The 18,189-nt window shown below is 39.2% G+C and overlaps 1 protein-coding gene and 2 long non-coding RNA genes across 5 annotated transcripts in view; 1 reads left to right on the top strand and 2 right to left on the bottom strand.

The window, feature by feature from the left end:
* LOC135085706 (uncharacterized) overlaps positions 1–18,189 on the bottom strand; it is a 463,562-nt gene that overhangs the window by 161,650 nt on the left and 283,723 nt on the right. The gene's annotated exons all lie outside the window — the stretch shown is intronic.
* On the bottom strand, positions 626–17,569 carry LOC135085686 (26S proteasome non-ATPase regulatory subunit 13). Its single transcript, XM_063980494.1, has 9 exons — positions 17,422–17,569; positions 17,224–17,337; positions 15,205–15,340; positions 14,670–14,818; positions 12,355–12,514; positions 11,040–11,225; positions 9,381–9,521; positions 1,455–1,612; positions 626–773 (listed from the first exon to the last, which is right to left on the bottom strand). Exons 1-8 carry the CDS (start codon positions 17,535–17,537, stop codon positions 1,457–1,459), a joined length of 1,158 nt encoding a protein of 385 aa, XP_063836564.1. The 5' UTR covers positions 17,538–17,569; the 3' UTR covers positions 626–773; positions 1,455–1,456.
* On the top strand, positions 3,654–5,030 carry LOC135085713 (uncharacterized). Of its 2 annotated transcripts, XR_010260197.1 has the most exons (5): positions 3,654–3,799; positions 3,870–4,151; positions 4,306–4,693; positions 4,774–4,907; positions 4,997–5,030. It is a non-coding gene; the product is annotated as an uncharacterized LOC135085713 (long non-coding RNA). The 2 variants fall into 2 exon arrangements; XR_010260196.1 differs by having other exon boundaries at positions 3,654–4,151.

The raw sequence follows: 18,189 nt of genomic DNA, 5'->3' as shown, positions 1-18,189 counted from the left end.
CCCCACTACTTTTTGGTCTCGGTCGCGCGGGGTGCGGGGATTTTGATCCGAGCAATCCGAGCGTCATTATTGTAGTGTGCGTGTGCACTCATGGATAATTTAGCGTGTACCCCGATAACACTCAAAAATTAGCGGAAGAATGGTGGGGCGCGTCTTCGTGGATGAAACGATCTATACAGACACACAACTGTTTTACAGCTTGCAAAATAACTCACCAATAAACTGTATGAACTGAGTCATAGACAATTGCTCTCTATTCGGCGCTAACCTCTCATACGACACATCGAACAAATGCTCAGTTAATATCAAGCCATCAATAATCTGGCACTCGTGGAACCATCTGGAAACTTCGTCGTACGATGCGCCATTCCCACCACTGGCCCCTTTTAAAACCTGGTACATTTCTTCTAAGTCCATTTTTAGTACGAATTCTTGCCAATAGATGGAGTTAAATTCAAATTGCGCATGAGTGCGATCTCTCTAGTAGAAAATACTTGATAGAAGTAATTTTGTTGTTATTAATATTTTTAGTAAAAGAAAATGTACATGTAAATAAGTAGGTAATGTAAAATCAAGTAGGCTGTGCAAGTAATAATTAGTTTTGGTATGTTTTAATAAAAGCCAATTTGTTGGGTTTTAATATAATTTATTTTAAGTAGAATATAAAGCATAGTATTTTACCATTCATACAAATCATTCAACAATTTGTTTGAAACTATCATTATTGTTTCTGAAGTTTTAACTGCACTCTGATGGTGTGAAATGGAGGGTATCTGCAAAAAGAAACGGCATTTTTAGAAAATGATATGTATAAAATGCAATTCAAACTGAAAAAGAACACTGCGATATTTTAACAGAATAATGTACAAATATTATATTCGAAGGTTGGAATTAGTTGTGGGTTTTTAGATGTTGATATGCTATCGGTCATGTACTAACCCTGGCTATTATGTACATTCCGAACAAATATAGAAGCCTATGTTTATGAGAAGACTTCTAATGACTAACAGCATTTAAGGTCAATACCTTAGTCTGTTTAAATACAAATTAGAAAGGTATAGGACCAGTGTTATTCAATCTGTGGGTCGCGACACCCTGTGGGGTCGTAAAAACTACCTCAGTAAAAAAACAAAAGTTTTAAAGATAGATTTATCCGAAATCTAATTATGCAAATGCATAAAATGTTGTATGGATTCTTTGTAAAATGTGCAAAATATTTTTTTCATACTAGGGGTCGTGTCATAAAAAATGTTTAAAAACATTGGTATAAAAGACAATCTGGGTAGCGTAAAGCTTGGCTCAAAATTCAATTGCAGTGGTGACGAATAAACAACTTATAAAATTAATATAAACTAAAGTAAACTAAGTAACAAAAATTCTTTAAAAAAAAAAGAGTTTTTACCACGTTCCACCACCTGTTCTACTACCACTTCGGGAAAAATTTCAGTGTTTACCTCTAGAGAGTGAGGAAGTCTGGCGCGTTGTGGTGCAGCAGCTCGGCGGCGCCCGCCACGGCCGCGCACCACGCGTCCAGCCGCGCCGCCAGCAACGCCGCGCCCGCGCGGGGCAGAGCCCTAGGCCGCACCCAGCGGATGCTCACTGTCTCGCTCACCTGCGAGACAAAAAACAAGGTAGGTATAGATGACCCACACTGAACCGGAGATGAAAGGACTCGAGTCTTCCGAGTCCTTTGGGACCGGACTCGATTTTCAAGACTCGACTCCAAAAATACAACTCGAGACTCTTCGCTGAGCCGAAGGAACTCCGACGATTATAATGAGACTCGGAAATAAAACGACTCGAGTTATTTATTGAAAGACTCACGACTGAGTTGTGAATCTTTTGATAAAGAACTCGAGTCGTTTGGCACACGACGAGCTGTATAAAATGAAAATAATAAAACTTATAAATAATACTCCAATCAAATGGTTCTATCCTGCTTTACATTACATATACGAAAATATATGGGCAATACATAACTTTAGCTGTAGCAGTCTAAAAGTGAACTGAAATATTAGAGACTCACGACTCCAACAAGTCGTGTCGTTTTAAAATGTTTGAGTCTTTTCGTCACGACTGAGTTGTTTAAAAATTTGGAGTCTTTTTAAATTAACTAAGTCTAAAAATAAAACAAGCCATAATCGAAGAGTCCTAAAAAGCTCAAGACTTAAAGACTCAATAGAGTTGTGAAGTCTCATAAGTCGTCCAAACGAGTCGAGTTTCTTTTAAAAGACTCGAATTCTTTCATCACTACGCTGAACTGTCCCACCAAACTCAATGACAGGAGGGCACTACCATCGTTCAACTATATGGTTTCCAACATGGCAAAAATCGGAACCAGCGATCCGGTATTGACGGTGGCCGCCTGGTTGTCAATGTCATGGATAGGACAGTTCAGTATATTGGAACTAGGCTTTTGTAATACTTGTGAAAGGACGCCATGATTAAGTTTAGTGTGTAACAGGGATGTTATGGGTATCCGTAACCGTAACCGAAACTTTAGGATAGGTATTCGAAATAAAAAATTATCCGTAACCGGTATAATCTTATTCCTATATCCGTAACCGTATCCATAACCGAAACTACATTATCCATAACATCCCTAGTGTGTAACGGTCTTATTCATAATCATTTTTCACATTTTATCAAATGCTTATTAGAGGTTTATAAAACGTTTGATAAAAATTGTTATTCATAATCGTCATTTAGCGCTAAAATCCTCTTATAACTGTGTGATAAGTTATCGAGAGCTCGGGCCTTGTTTAAAGCTCTAATAAACCTATTTTAACCTAACTTTTATAAATGTCATTTCATATGAATGTCACTTCGTTGGTTTATTTATTCAAAATATCCTTGCTGTGATCCTTGCTTGTGAAAATGAATGCTATAAATGCAATTGTGCATTTAGCCAATAATGCCGACCCAGCGCGACGTAGAAAGCTCTACCGCCAACGAAGCAACCCATTCGATTTGCGGGACCTAAATCTATATCTATACTTATAATAAATCTGTAGAGAGGTCAATTCTGTACATGAAATATATTTTCAAAATAACTATCAGGGGGTGATTAGTGATCTATACTGATGCCAAAAATGCAATCAGTAAAATTTTTGTCTGTCTGTCTGTCTGTCTGTCTGTCTGTCTGTCTGTCTGTCTGTCTGTCTGTATGTTCCTTATAGAAACAAAAACTACTCGACGGATTTTAACGAAACTTGGTACAATTATTCTTCATACTCCTGGGCAGGTTATAGGATACTTAGGAATTCCCACAGGAACGGGAATCAGCGGGAAAATCCTTTTGTATGAAAAATCTAAACCGCTTAAGTTAGACGCTTGAAATTTGGCATGCAGGTACCTTAGTAAACTTAAAGCTTAGTTACAACAGGATATTGCAAAATTCCCACCGGAACGGGAGTTAGCGGGAAAAACATTTGTATGAAAAATCTAAACCGCGTAAGATAGACGCTTGAAATTTGGCATGCAGGTACCTTAGTAAACTTAAAGCTTAGTTACAACATGATATTGCAAAATTCCCACGGGAACGGGAGTTAGCGGGAAAAAACATTTGTATGAAAAAATCTGAACCGCGTAAGATAGATGAAGGGGGGGTAAAACGAGATCCACGCGTACGAAGTCGCGGGCGGCCGCTAGTTTTAAAATAAAATATAGGTTCAATAAGGACACAGTGCGCACCATCATAGATTTGGTGGAAGATGATCTGGTTCAGAGCGCTAGAGGTGGTGGCACGTGTCCTGAACTGCAAGTTTTAGTGGCCATAAGATGTTGGGGACGTCGTGAGGTAAGCACAAAAAAGTGTTTTATTTTATCCCTTTGTCGTGGCTGCTATAATTATTTTCATACATTTTCAGGTACAAGATGATGCTGGTGACCTCCATGGCCTAAGTCAGCCGACAGTGAGCCGGATATGCGCCAGAGTCGCGCATGCAATCGCGAATAAGGCAAATTCCTTCATCAAAATGCCTATCACTATAGGAGAGCAGGAAAGAATTAGTGCCAAATTTAGAGCAATTAAAAATTTTCCTGGGGTGATAGGAGCCATAGATTGCACCCACATTAAAATTAAAAAAACCGGAGGTGACATGGCCCAGTACTATATTAATAGAAAAGGCTATTATTCCCTGAATGTTCAGGTAAAATATATTTTGATTTTATACAGTTTACAACAGAGAAAGATTTGTTTTAATAATGTCTATAATTTTTACTTTGTATGATCTAAATTTTAGCAACATTCAACACTATATTATTGGATGGATTACCTACAGGATACTGTTTTTTTTATTTTAGGTTGTCTGTGATGCTGACCTCAAAATAATGGATATAGTGGCTAGATGGCGAGGCAGTACACATGACAGTCGAATTTTTATGGAGAGCAATATAAAACAACGATTTGAGGATAGGCAGTTTAGAGGACGCCTTATTGGCGATTCGGGCTACCCTCTTCTGCCATATCTATTTACACCTATTTTAAGGCCTAGTCGTCCAGAAGAAGAAGCATACAATAATGCTCACATCTCAACTAGGAACACTGTTGAAAGGTGTTTTGGGGTGTGGAAGCAGCGGTTCCAATGCCTACTCCATGGCTTACCAGTAAGCCTCCAAAATGGAAAAGCTGTGATCATAGCATTGGCTGTATTACATAATATAGCCATTGATATGAATGACACATTGTTAGGTAAATGTTATCAATTTGACTGTACATAAGGAATACAAATCTTTATGACAAAATGTTGACAAATTCATAATATTTTTCAGAACAACATATGGAGCAGGTCCCTGTAACTCCGCAACTTTCGACGGAGAACAGTGTTCACGACAACCGACCTTCATTGTTGAGGCGTAGGTCGCAGTTGATACTACAAAATTTTATAAATCAACATTTTTGAATGGTACTAAAATACATTTTGATAAATTCCAACGATTTACTTTTATGTAATGTCATTTGAGTTCATGAAAATGTTGTATTTTAATTTTTCAGATACTGTTCCTGGCATCTTAATGAAAATAAAAAGAATATTTGATTGAAAAATACCTGTATTTCAATTTTCAGTCCAATTTGTTACTATCACAAAAACAAAACCTGTAGTTCTCTTTAAAAAAGCAATTATTCTGCAAAAATTCAAAACAAATTACTTTATATCACTAATTTAAGTACAATTAGTTTCAACAAACTTACTTATTAAAAATCACAGTTCAATTCTTTAAAACAAAGAAATTGCTTAAGTATAAACGTTTCTATTCGGAGGTTATCAACCTTCTACATTTAAAACAAAATAACCATAATTTACACTATTATTATAAAGGCGAATGTTTGTGACTAGGCATATGTGTATTTACTTTATATCACTAATTTAAGTACAATTATTAAACTTACTTACTAAAAATCACAGTTCAATTCTTATAAACAAATAAATTGCTAAAACAGATAGATTATATAGTCTCGAATAACATATAGGCTTCTTTTTATCCTGGAAAAATGCACAGATCCTGTAGGTTACAGAAATAGTAGTCTACGCAGGCGGAGTCGTGGGCAACAGCTAGTTAATAGTAATCTCAAACTCTTATTAAGTTATGACTAGTAAACATATTCATAGCCGTCTAAATATATTGCAGAAACACAATCAAAATGCGGATTGGAACTGCATAAAATACAAATTAAAAACAAACAGAAGTAAGGGAGGAACTAACTTATTATTTAGAATCTGTTAGTACTTGAAAAACTTTAACATCAAAAGACTTATTATTCTTTATTAATGTGAGTGTAATATTTAAGTTTTTCCTGTAATAATTGATGCTCAAGATCCAAGTTTCTCCCTTTCTTCCGTTCGTTTTCCATTTGAACTTCATGCAGTTCAATCCGGCATTTTGATTCTGTTTCTGCAATTTCGGAAATCCTAACTTTGCTTAAATCAATTAAGCCTTCTTTGTTTAACAGTTTCCTTTTTTTTTTGATTGCTGGTGCTTTAAAATTAGGTTTTGCTTTATTTTCTTTTGCCTCTACTTTTTTATTTTCTTTATCTTCCAATATGCCTCTAGTAGTACAAGCATGTGTATCTTCTATTTCTTCATCAAGTACCACCAATTCATATTGGATTTCTTCATTATTTATCAATTCCTGATCTTGCGTATTTTGAGTTGATTCCTCCTCTTGAATGTTAATTAATTCACTTTTATTTGAGTCCGAGTCAAATCTGTTAACATCGACTACAAATTCATTGGGCAACCAAGATGCTATATCATCAGCCCTATCGTCAGGCACTGATAATGGTGGACCACCGCCAGTTTTAATTTGAGCCTGCCTAGCAATGGTCTTGTCTTTCTTCGCACTGATTTTTATGAGGCTCCATTGCGATTTTAACTGGGTAATGGAGCGGTTCATACCAGCGCACATTGAATTAAACCTGAAAAAGAAATGACAGGATTTTGAATTACAGGTAAAGGCAAAATTTTATATTGAAGGCAGAAATCAAAAGATGTACCAACGTTGTTTGTAAATCAGCCCAAGCCGCAACCTTCCGTTTATTCGTGTTAGTGTCTGTATTTTTATTTTCGATTGCATTTACTCTTTCTTTCACCAACTCTTTCAGCAAATACTGAAAAGCAAACACTAGGCGTCAAACATAAATAAAACCATGCTACAAAAATTAGTAGGCACTTTATCAGGCTAAAAATAAGTACTACCTTATCTTCCTCCAACCAGTTTTCTGATCGTTGCCTTTTAGGCGGTCTGTTCTCCTTCGTCATGGACATAATTAGTATCCGATGTAACTAGCCGGGTCGTCGTAAGAGCTTATTGCAGAGTACAGGGTAAGAGGTACAGAATCCAGAACATACAATCCCAAGTTTTATAAAAGTTTGATAAAACTTGGGAGTTGATCGAAAAAACCGAAAACTTTATTAAATTTTCGTGCCAAATGTCAATGTCAGTAAGTAAAACGTCACAGCTGCCAATTTTTTGTTTTTTTTTTCTGCGATTTGTCTATGATTTTACATGGTCCATCAAGTTAAATCACCAAAAAAGCTGTTTTCGTTCATTCTTTTTGTATAGTCTGTGGAAAGAAAATATTAAACTCTGTTTTAGCTATCAAAGGTTTGTAAACGATTATGAATAACGTTTTTTATCAGAGGTTTATAAGAGTGTTTTAAGCCTATCAAACGTTTTAGCTAATGTAGGTTTTAAACCTATATTAGCATTTTATTATGAATAAGACCGTTAGTATATTAAATTAGAAATGTTAGATTCCTCTCAATACAGGTTTTACAAACTTAGAGGATTAAAAAAAAGTGAAATGTAATTTGGTTCCAATAAATATTTATCAATTTTTTTTCCATGTAAGCATTTAAAGAAAGAAAGAAACATTTATTGCCATGGACATCACAAAAGACAAAAGATGTAAATAAAAAAAAGCAAATAAGACAGAGGTGACATAAAACATACAATGGAAGAGAAAGTAAACTGAGCAGTGCCACCCTGTCGCACAGCGATGCCCAATCGCAATGGCATTTGAATGTCTTAGTACCCTTCCTTACCTTTCTAAATATATTATGAAACCATTAGCAACCAATACAAATAATGAAACTGCTTAACCATTTACAGGTAATCGCAAATTGAAGTCAAGATACAAATAGACCATACGCTGTTACAAATTATTCAAATTCAAATCTTTATTGCGTACTAAGTATCTTTACTGCGTATTTCTCATAAAGCATAAAAACTTAACGGTTAACAATAGTTTTTTTTATGAGATTAAATATCTTACTTACACACACAGTCATGCACCAATCAGTTAAGTAGTAAATCTAGTTATAGGCTAACACAATAATAACGCAAACAAGAATAAGATGTCCCAATAAAACGATCCTTTTCAGGGTTACCTGTTAGGTTAGGTATGTGTCCCTTGATCAGTCCTCCATGACCAAACAATCACCCATCCAGAACCTAGTGTCCGACCGAATATGGATTTTCAGCCGAAAACGGAAACGAAAACGAAGCTTCGGCTGCAGTCTCATTTTCGGCCGAAAACGAAAACGAAAACGAAAATGACCTTCAACTCTCAAATTTTAATCTGAAATTATGTAAAAACTTTGAAAACCGTTAATGTTTTGACCAAAAACATAATGATGTTTGACAGTTGTTTTTGATAAGGATTGATTAAAGAAAACCGGCATTAAAACACAAAAAATTGAATTATGAATTCTTAGTAGAATATTATTTCCGGTGTATATAGAAATATTGGGAAGTGAAGAAGAAATAAAGGGTGTCCAGTGGGAATTTTTCAACTTCAAAAATGATTCATACAAATAAATTAATGATTTTTTATTATTTATTACTAATGCAAACTGGAGTTTAACAATGCGGATATATTTTTTTATAGGCAATGTCTTTTAAATGATGCCCGTTTTACTATAGGCACTCTCACAGCCGGACCCTTACATTCGCAACTATGCGAGAGCAAATCGCGCTAATAATTTTCCTGCAACTTCACGGCGGATATTTTCTTACAGAACCTGAATTATTTAAGGATAGTTTTGCTGTAAACTTTTGACTTGAGATATCCCCACAAGAAAAAGTCGCATGGTGTGAGATCTGATGACCGAGGCGGCTAGAAAAAATAGTGCTCAGTGTCTCCTTCGAGGTACTCTCCGTGTGTGGTGAGACACCTTCTTGCTGTGAAGCAAGACACATCGACCAGTGACTCATGGCGTATTTCTAATCCGCATTAGCAAAATAGAGTCTCTATTTTGAAACAATTAAACTTAATGAAAACTCTTTGGTTTTATTTGTATTCAATTTTGAACTTGGAAAATTTTCGCTGGACACCCTTTACAATGTAACCTCACTTCAAAACTTCAAAAGAGTGTGACAATACCGCGTCCGTTCAAGTCTGATTGGAACCATGAGTGCATCAGATTCACTCCCGAAGATATCGGAACGATAAACGTCACCATCTTATTCACGTATTTCTGATATTCGGTTTGGCCGAAGCTTCGGCTGGTTTTTGGCCGAAAACGAAAATATGGCCGAATGTCCATTTTTTGGCCGAAAATGGCCGAAAACGAAAACGAATATTCGGTCGGTCACTACCAGAACCTGACTATGCCCAAAGTAGCTTAAGATAGAAAGTATTTATTTGTCTCAAAACAGGTTTCAGGTTTTAACCTCCATTGTAAGCAATTAACGTCCTAGAATACGTCGTTAGTTTCAGCCAAATGATGCCCACTGCTGGACAAAGGCCTCCCCCAAGGATCCATAACGATCGGTCCTACACTGCCCGCATCTCAAGATACTTCCCGCGACCTTCACCAGATCGTCGGTTCACCTAGTGGAGGGCCTGGCCCACACTACATCTTAGTACCCTTACCTGGTCGATGTGTCCCTTGATCAGCCCCTCAGCCAGTGCCTTCATGACCAACAGTTCGACGTCGTCATGCGGCACGCGGGCCTCGCGCGCGATCTCGCTGAAGGTCAGCCTGCGCTGCGCTGACGTGCGGTTGAATGCCATCTGGGAACAATGGGTTTGATTAATAAAAGCAGAAAAAGGCATACGTCCAAACAGCACATGTCCCCCGAACTCCTATTAACCTAGTTTCGGATATATCTGTCACCGTCGCTCATCCTAGCTATATCACTGCGTGAGAGGGATGGCAACATTCGAAAATTCGGATGTTTTTCGGAGTATTCCCGCTGTTCTATGTGCCTTTGAGCTTCGAAGGACTAACAAACAGTCCCTAGACACTAAGGTAATGACAGAGGTGTCAGACTTGACAGAATATAGCCAGATTCTAAAGCTGCCACGCTTCAAGTCTTAATGAGCCTTTCGAGTTACTAGTATTTTTGCTCCAACCCACACTCGCTGTTGTGATTATTTTAACGCTATCACCCAACGGTTACTCGGGGCACTCGGCAAATTGACAGAGAAAAGTCGTCCTTATGGCTACCTCATTGCCAAGCAATTCTCATCCCTATCCCTACCTCCATAAGGCACAGGATGGCCAGTTTCCTCTGCAGCGTGTGATCAGCTCGCCTTAGGTCGGGGTGGTTGGCGCGCGCCGCCACAGCGCTGAAAGCTTGAATGTCGGCGAGCACGCGCGGACCAGCTCTATGGCCCAAAGAGGGACTCACAGAAAGAAGAGAACTGTCCTCTGTGGTGTGTGCTCTCTAGACACAAAGACTTGATGGTGACAGCTTTAGTAGAATGGCTATATTCTGTCCTGTCACATAGATGTGCCTTAATGATCCTTTAGTTTGATTACCACAGCTGGTAAGAGCCACTGACCTCCCTATAGCACAGTAAGTCTTCCGAACTTTCAGTTCGAGTGACTACTGACTGACTACGTAACACTAACACTCATCTGCTCCACCCCACGCTCGCTGTTGTGATTGTCTTAACGCTATCACCCAACGGTCACTCGGTACACTCGGCAAATTGACAGAGAAAAGTCGTCTGTGTTCCTACCTCCATAAGGCACAGTATGGCCAGTTTCTTCTGCAGCGTGTGGTCAGCTCGCCTCAGGTCGGGGTGGTCGCCTTAAGGCCTGGATGTCGCCGCGAGAGCACACGCGGACCAGCTCTATGTACCATAGAGGGACTACTACAGACACTAGCAGAAGAGAACTGCCCTCTGTGGTGTGTGCTCTCTAGACACTAAGGCACATTCATATGGCCAGCTTTTCCTAAGTCTGTCACACCTCAGGTCTTAGTGACCACCAGCAGGGAAGAGCACAGTAAGTAAGTCTTCCGAACTTATAATTCGACTGACTACGTAACATTAACACTCATCTGCTATACCCCACGCGCGGTGTTGTGATGGTCTTAACGCTATCACCCAACGGTCGCGCATTGAACTGGGCACTTTCAGAATGACTGTCACAGAAAAGTCGCCACTATTGTCACCCTATTACCAAGCAATTCTCACCCCTATCCCTACCTCCATAAGGGACTATATGGCTCAAGTCTTGTCAGTTTGCCTGTCAGACAAAAGTCGTCCTTATTGCCAGGGAAGAATGGTCCCTATCCCTACCTCCATAAGGCACAGGATGGCCAGTTTCCTCTGCAGCGTGTGGTCGGCTCGCCTCAGGTCGGGATGGTTGGCGCGCGCGGCGACGGCGCTGAAGGCTTGAATGTCGCCGCGGGAACACGCACGGACCAGTTCTATGGCCCACGCGTCGGGGGTCCCTTCGAGGGACTCCAGGATCGGGTGCGCTAGCTGAAGAAGAAATAGGTGGTGTTATTGGAGAATTATACGATTTAATTGAGATAAGAAAATAAAATTTTATATTTAAAAAATACATCTTTTGGTACTCCTATCTAATCCCATCTTTAAAAGTTTGAAGCAGGAAACTATGGTGAAACCGAAGGTAATGGCAACATCTCCTATTGGAGACGTATTTTGAAGCTGAATGCTGATCCATCAAGTATCAATAAAAAGACTTAAAAATGATAAAAATATTGTGGCAAAAAGAATTACCAGAAGTAAACGGAGGGTTTGGTCTACAGTCCTTATGCTAGACAGATGGGTAAACGTTTTTTTAGGTTCGTTTTAAATCTGAAACGTGAGTGAGTCCACTGCTGGACAAAGGCTTCCCTCAAGGATTTCCATAACAACCCGTTCTGGCAAATGGAGGAATTGTTCTACACTTCCCTCGCTGGCCAGACGAATACAAGTATTTTTTTCTCAGTTAAAACAATTACTAATCCCAACTCAAACCGATCTGGACCTATGGAATAGAACTCTGGGGATCTGCTAGCAACTCCAACCTGGAGTTGGAGATATTACAGAGATCTCTCGCTCGCGCGTAATTATATTGCTGTCGCGACTGTGCGACGGGCGCCCGCAGTGAGTGTGCGAGCGCGACAGCAACATTACGCGCGAGCGATAAGGATGGGGTAGCTTGGGGTCATTGGACGGGATTCTACGTGCTCACGGACCAGGCTTTAGTAAAAGTTGATTAACCTTATCTTTATTTATTTTGGATATCCTTTTATTTTGGACCAATAGCGAATTGGACTAATCGCGAATTTGTAATTTTTCACGATTGGACCAATTGCGAATTGGACCAATCGCGCCTAAACGGCTCGAACCGGCTCTAAGTCGCTATAAAGTCGATGCACTAAAGCCTGGTCCGTGAGCACGTAGAATTTTGTCCAATGACCCCAAGCTACCCATCCTTATCGCTCGCGCGTAATTATGTTGCTGTCGCGCTCGCACACTCACTGCGGCCGCCCGTCGCACAGTCGCGACAGCAACATTACGCGCGAGCGATAAGGATGGGTAGCTAGGGGTCATTGGACAACATTCTACGTGCTCGCAGACCAGACTAGTTCCGTCCACTCACCAGCTCGCCCGCGTCGTACACACTCGGCGCGAGTACGGCAGCCAGCGCAAGCCGCAGCGCGAGCGCCCGGCGCTCCGCTAGAGGCAGCTCGGCGCCCGCGCGGACGCAGCCCAGGTAGCGTAGCGCCGCGCGGTAGTAGCGCGCCATGGGCCCGCGGACTCTGAGAATAGAAGATTAAGCTCATTTTAACCGCCTCTGTGGTAAGACCACCTGCTTCAGACGCCATTTTTCTGTTCGGTTTGGTTGGTGGCAGGGTTGCATGATTTAAATCACGATTTTTATTGCATGATTTTTTTAATAAAAATCACTGATTTAAATCAATGACCAAAAATGGAATTAATGAAAAGCTTGGAGTTTATATTAATTTACTGTAATGTTCGAAAACGATGTTAATATTAGGTGTTAATTTATGAAATTTTCGTTTTGTATGGAAAAACTGAAAAAAAATATTTTTCCATACAAACACATTTGCGATTTTTTCAGATAACCACATAATTTTTTTTTTGGCAGTGTTGGCAGCTCTATACATCAATTCTACGTAAATAAAAATGTATTCCATAAGAAAAACTAAAGAAATGATCGCAGAACCTAATAAAAATCAAAAAAATCAAATTCATCAAAAAAATCAGATTTTTTTGATTAAAATAAAAAAATCGTGATTTTTATCCACCCTGGTTGGTGGTGGGGCTTGTTCTAAGTCCGCCTGGCTAGCTACCACCATCTTATCTAAGTCTGTCGCCATAACAACAATGTTAACAGCATTGTTGTGTTCCGGCAGTTAGAGGTAAGATAGCCAGTTCCTCCGTGGTTGAGGATTGCGGGTGAAGCTCGCTTCCACCTTCGGCCTGATCGTCACTTACTATCAGGTGAGATACAGGCCAAGAGCTTCCTCGTTGTGGATAAAAAAAAAAGTTCATAGCAGACTTGGAGAACACGGCAAGCTTCACATAACGCGAAAACTCACATCCGAAAGACCGCTGTGTCTGAAGACAAAAATCTTTGACCAGTGTGTGTTGCCAGTGATGGTATATGAATCTGAAACATGGTCGGTCGCTATGGGCTAAGAAGACTCAAAGTCAACCAAAGGGCGATGGAACAGGCTATGCTCGTAGTTTCCCTACGTGACCGACGATCTAGTGAAGGTCGCGGAAAGAACCTGGATGCGGGCAGCGCACGACCGTTCATTGTGGAAAACCTTGGAGGAGGCCTTTGTCCAGCAGTGGACGTCATTTGGCTGAAACGAAGACTTATCAACTCGGAAAAGTATCAACACCGCGAGACGAGGCATTTACATTACCATGCGGATAAGTGTGCGTTGCAGATTCAAACGATAATGGTCGAACAGTGAAGGTGTCTTGCCGACTCGAGATCCGAGACGCGGGTTCGAACCTCGCCGCTTGCTATGAGTGGGTTCTCCACAATAATAACACAAGCATATTTAGCTAAGTACGAACCTCTCACAAACTATAGCCTGACCAGGAACATAAAAACCCTGGCATAGAGGCGTGTCAATTGCATTTGATAGTGCAACACTGAGTACAGTCGTACCTGTGTTAAATTAATAGGCTAACTTTATGTATCAGGATTTAGGATTACGGGCTATTTGATATTTTCATAAATTAACGTAAAAATATTATTATAGGTAACCTGGTTTAAATAAATTAAATGGAACCATCAACCGAGCTAGTAGAATTTATTTTATTATTCATCAATAATCAACTTCAGAACTTGAGTATTCAACTGCAATGTCTGCTCATGATCGCTTCAAACTCGGTACTTCTTTCCAAATTCCATAAAATTCAACACAACAAAAAACTTTAAAAGAGGTAGTTGAAACAAACCACAGCTAATTTTCATAGTGGACTGTACTATACGATAAACATGTCAGTCAATTTGACAACCTTTGTTGGAAACATTATTCAATGAAAATATTGTCCAAACCCTTGGTATTTTTCTTCGACAAATACTTTAACACATTGTGAACCACTTTTCTTTCACGACTATAAAAAGATTTTAGCAATTTCATTCACAAAATCAATTGCGCACATTTAAAATAAAGTTTGTTTACACTTTGACAGCAATAGACTGACATGCAAGGTGACATGTCAATGAAGTTTTCAGTTACTGTTGCCATTAAAAGAAATTAGTACCGCAACATAGCGAGGGTTTTTATGTTCCTGGTCGGGCTATAATTTGAAATTAATATTTTTTTGAAGATCCAATTGAAAACAAAAAATCTTTTTGAGACACATTGAAATTCATGCAGGTAAAACCTTTAAAATTAAATGGAGTATTCATAATTTATTATAACTAACCTGTAGTACTCAGAGGCTAGTTTATAAAACCTCCCATGCACTGGAGTGACTCCGTCTGCGTCTTCCAGAGTGCCTTCCAAATGCTCAATGATCTTCTCCGTTGAATCCAGGTCGTTCAGGTGTTCGAGGTAGATCTGGCCTTGTAGGACCTGAAAAAGAAATAGTAATAACTGATGAAATATGATGTATCTTGCTGTACAACAGCAAGTTGGGGCATAGTTATTTTTTTTTTTTTTAGGAACAGTACAGCACAATATTGTTTGAGGTTACAATATTTTTTGTAAGATTTTGGCTCTCTATAGGACTTGTATGCTTCTCAGTTCTCCCAAAGGCAGGGGAAAACAGTAACCCTGGAATCTTTAAACTTGTTTTATCTTTAAGCAGGGGTCTTTGCATAAAATATCATTAATTGTACCAGTTCATGTTAATGCCATATTGGTAGGATCAAAAATTATACTTTGTATTTAATTTGAAACCCAATTGTCTTTGTTTGGTATTCACTCTCGCCTTGAAAACAATTATTAAGATTTCTTACCTTGCACAGTGCCAATGCTTCATCGTTAGCCTTGACCTTAGCTTCAGTCTTCTCGAGGAATGCGATGGCATCCTTCTTGTTGCTGAACTGCTTGATGACGTGTGCGATGATCTCAACTAGGGACAGTGGGTTGATTCTGGAAGTTAATAAGGTTTTCTTTAGTAATAATAATAATAATAATAATAATAATAATAATAAGCCCCGCAGGGCAGCTTTGTGGCGAGCTGTTGGTGAGTAGCGACACCACGGGGCCAGTTGTTAATCCGAGTGCTCCCGAGAGTCGGTCAAGACCCTCGTCTTCGGCTTGCCGAAGTGGAATCCGAGAGGGTCTGCAGGACTTTCACCTCTGGCTTGCCTTAACTGGCCGGCCAGAGTGGAGTCGCTAGAGCTATATGCTCCAGGGGTGGAAGTGTTAAAGGGCATAACGCCGCGAGTAACTTCGGAGAAAGCGCAGCACACCTCTCTACACCCCTGAGCTGGCAGACGCCAATGTTGCCCCTCAGTCCGGTCTATACGACCCATGACGCCAGGGGGGGCCCATTTAGTCGCTGGCTAGTCACCGCCTGCCATTTTTTCAGTCCGAGACTATGAACCAGGCAGGTGTCCCGTAGTCTCCATCCATAGCCCAGTAACCAGTCCATCCATCCTTCATCCATAACCCTAGTCCATTCTCCAATAACTGCAATAGCTCCTGTGCACAGGCTGGGGATGGTCTCTGGCTACATCCCATGATATAGTCAGAGACTAGATCCAGCATGTGCACCACTTTCACTTTTGTCGATTATTTTGCGCTTAAAACGGCCTCTACGTGTTGGATCTGTATCCCCACGCAAGCCTTATAAAGGACCGGGCCACTCTTGACCCGTGAGCTCCAAAGCGTACAAACATAATAATAATAATATTTCTTTATTGCACAAAACTTTTACAATGGTAGTAACACAATTTAAATATAAATAGTGCATTGCTGAAGGAGACACAGAGTAAATATACAGAGGTTTCCAAACTAGGCCAAGCCTGTATCTTGGAAAACCAATAAAATTAAGTGTGTAACTTGCAGAGAAAAGGAAAACCAGCGTACAACAATGCAATTTCTGGTGCAAAAGAAACATCATGAGTAGCCTAAAAACATCAATTTATCAGGTTTTCTGTACTTAAATAATCCAGCGAGAGTAACCACTTGCTTAGGGCTATCTTTGCTTCCGAAACAGAACAAGATTTTATATTACAAGAGCTTGCTGCCTTATTATAAATACGCGCCTTAACATAGTCACCAAATCTGCTTGCAAATCGAGAATTTACGGAGGGAGTGGGGATTTTGAATATGCGCTTTTTAATGAGAGTATTGTATTCATCAGATGAGATTAATCGTTTGTGGGCAATCAGGGTGGTTTTAAGGATGAACAACTGACGCACTGTAAGAACCTGAGCCTCCCTATAGAGGTCCGTTGTAGGGTATCTAAAAGGTTTCTTGAGCATTATTTTTAAAATGGATCTGTTTGCTCGTTCAAACACATATTTTATTGGTTTTAAAGATATTACATAGTCCTATAAGTTATTCCATGTACTTAATAGGTAAGATTCCTCTCATGTTGTGAATTATTTCTCAAATTTATTCATAATCGTTTTAGTAAGAATTCGCCGCCAGCAGGGTCTTTTATTTAGATATTTCTGTGGACATCGGTCATTTACCTGTGACAATTATTATGTTCATCAAAACCTAGCAATGAAAACAATCTCCCTTAGTTTAGTGCGCCTTTTAGTATACGGCTCTACCGTTGGTTTTTCACAGTTGAAAATCTTTCCTAAAGATACTTGTGGACTGTGGTGTCTGTGACAAGTGACAACAACAGAAGATTAAATCCAGTTTTAGGTCAAATAATGTAATAATTATGGTGTGGAGATATTCCTAGAGTGCTACAAGTCAAGGGTCACAAAAGAGTAACTCGTAAATGTAGAAAAATCACTGAATCACCATCATTATGCTGACAGCATCACAATGATATGACTTGCAAAACTTACTTGTTCTCAAAAGTGGTAAGGAAGTTGTTGTACAGCTGAATCAAGTTATCCCCAGTCTGAAGATTCGGGTGGTCGACGAATTCCAGCAGTTTTAAAGTCAATTGATGCCATAATCTACGAAAAACAATAGGATGAGGTTAGAATTGTTTACATACAAATATCTGATAAATTATGCCAGTTGGAATGTGAAAGACTTACTTTTTGTTGTAAAGCTCCTCTAATCGTGCCCAATCACCAGCAATATCGGGCTCTGCAGCCTGTTTTTTAGATAGAAAATCATTTACATCGACAACAGCAAACTTGACGGTGGCCATCTTTCAAAATTATAACTTGTAATGGCATGAAGTTGGTTTGGTAAGCTTGATTGTCAAAAATGCAGGCAAAGAAATTAAAAAAAAAAATCAACATCATTCGTCTGAAGTGAAGTTAGCTGCAAGTGCTGCCATCTGCCGGAGAGTAGAAAAAGTTTTTGCGTCTAAAGTTCTAAGATGGCGCTGTACACATTTATTAGTTTGTGCTTTCTACACTAGGTATCGCTGTTACACATTTTATAGAGCAAGAATAAATAGTAGAGTCTGAAAATAGAGTCAAATTACGTGAGAAATAGGTGATTTAGCGATATTAAGTTATGCAATTGTAAAATAAATCACAAAAAATAAATACTGTAAGGTTTAAGTACCTACTTTTTTGTATTTCTATCAGATTTTTAAGTAATTTAAAAGAACTCTACCGACCCATATTTAATTCTCACCCTAATATTTTGTAGGTATTTAGCTCCTTTTTTCAATGTCTTTAGCTCTGTGTGATATTCATAAAATTGTATTCAAAGGTTTAGGCACTAATGCAAAGTTACTTTTGCATTATTTTATTAACATCACCTTGAAAACTACTCTAAAAGATGACTTGTAGAAGTACATTAAGTATGAAGCTTTGTACAAAAAATTCTAGCTTTCGAATACTATAAAA

This window comes from Ostrinia nubilalis, chromosome 29 (assembly GCF_963855985.1).
Source record: "Ostrinia nubilalis chromosome 29, ilOstNubi1.1, whole genome shotgun sequence".
Lineage (NCBI taxonomy): Eukaryota > Metazoa > Arthropoda > Insecta > Lepidoptera > Crambidae > Ostrinia > Ostrinia nubilalis.
This window is presented reverse-complemented; position numbering and strand designations above follow the sequence as displayed.

Bases quoted from the DNA above. Each gene is read 5' to 3' on its own strand.
- LOC135085686 (XM_063980494.1), bottom strand. From the start codon at position 17,537: ATGGCCACCGTCAAGTTTGCTGTTGTCGATGTAAATGATTTTCTATCT. The intron at 11,226-12,354 runs GTGAGTGGACGG...TTTCTTCTTCAG, and splicing joins TGTACGACGCGGGCGAGCTG to CTAGCGCACCCGATCCTGGA. The intron at 1,613-9,380 runs GTAAGGGTACTA...TTTGTCTCGCAG, and splicing joins TCAAGGGACACATCGACCAG to GTGAGCGAGACAGTGAGCAT.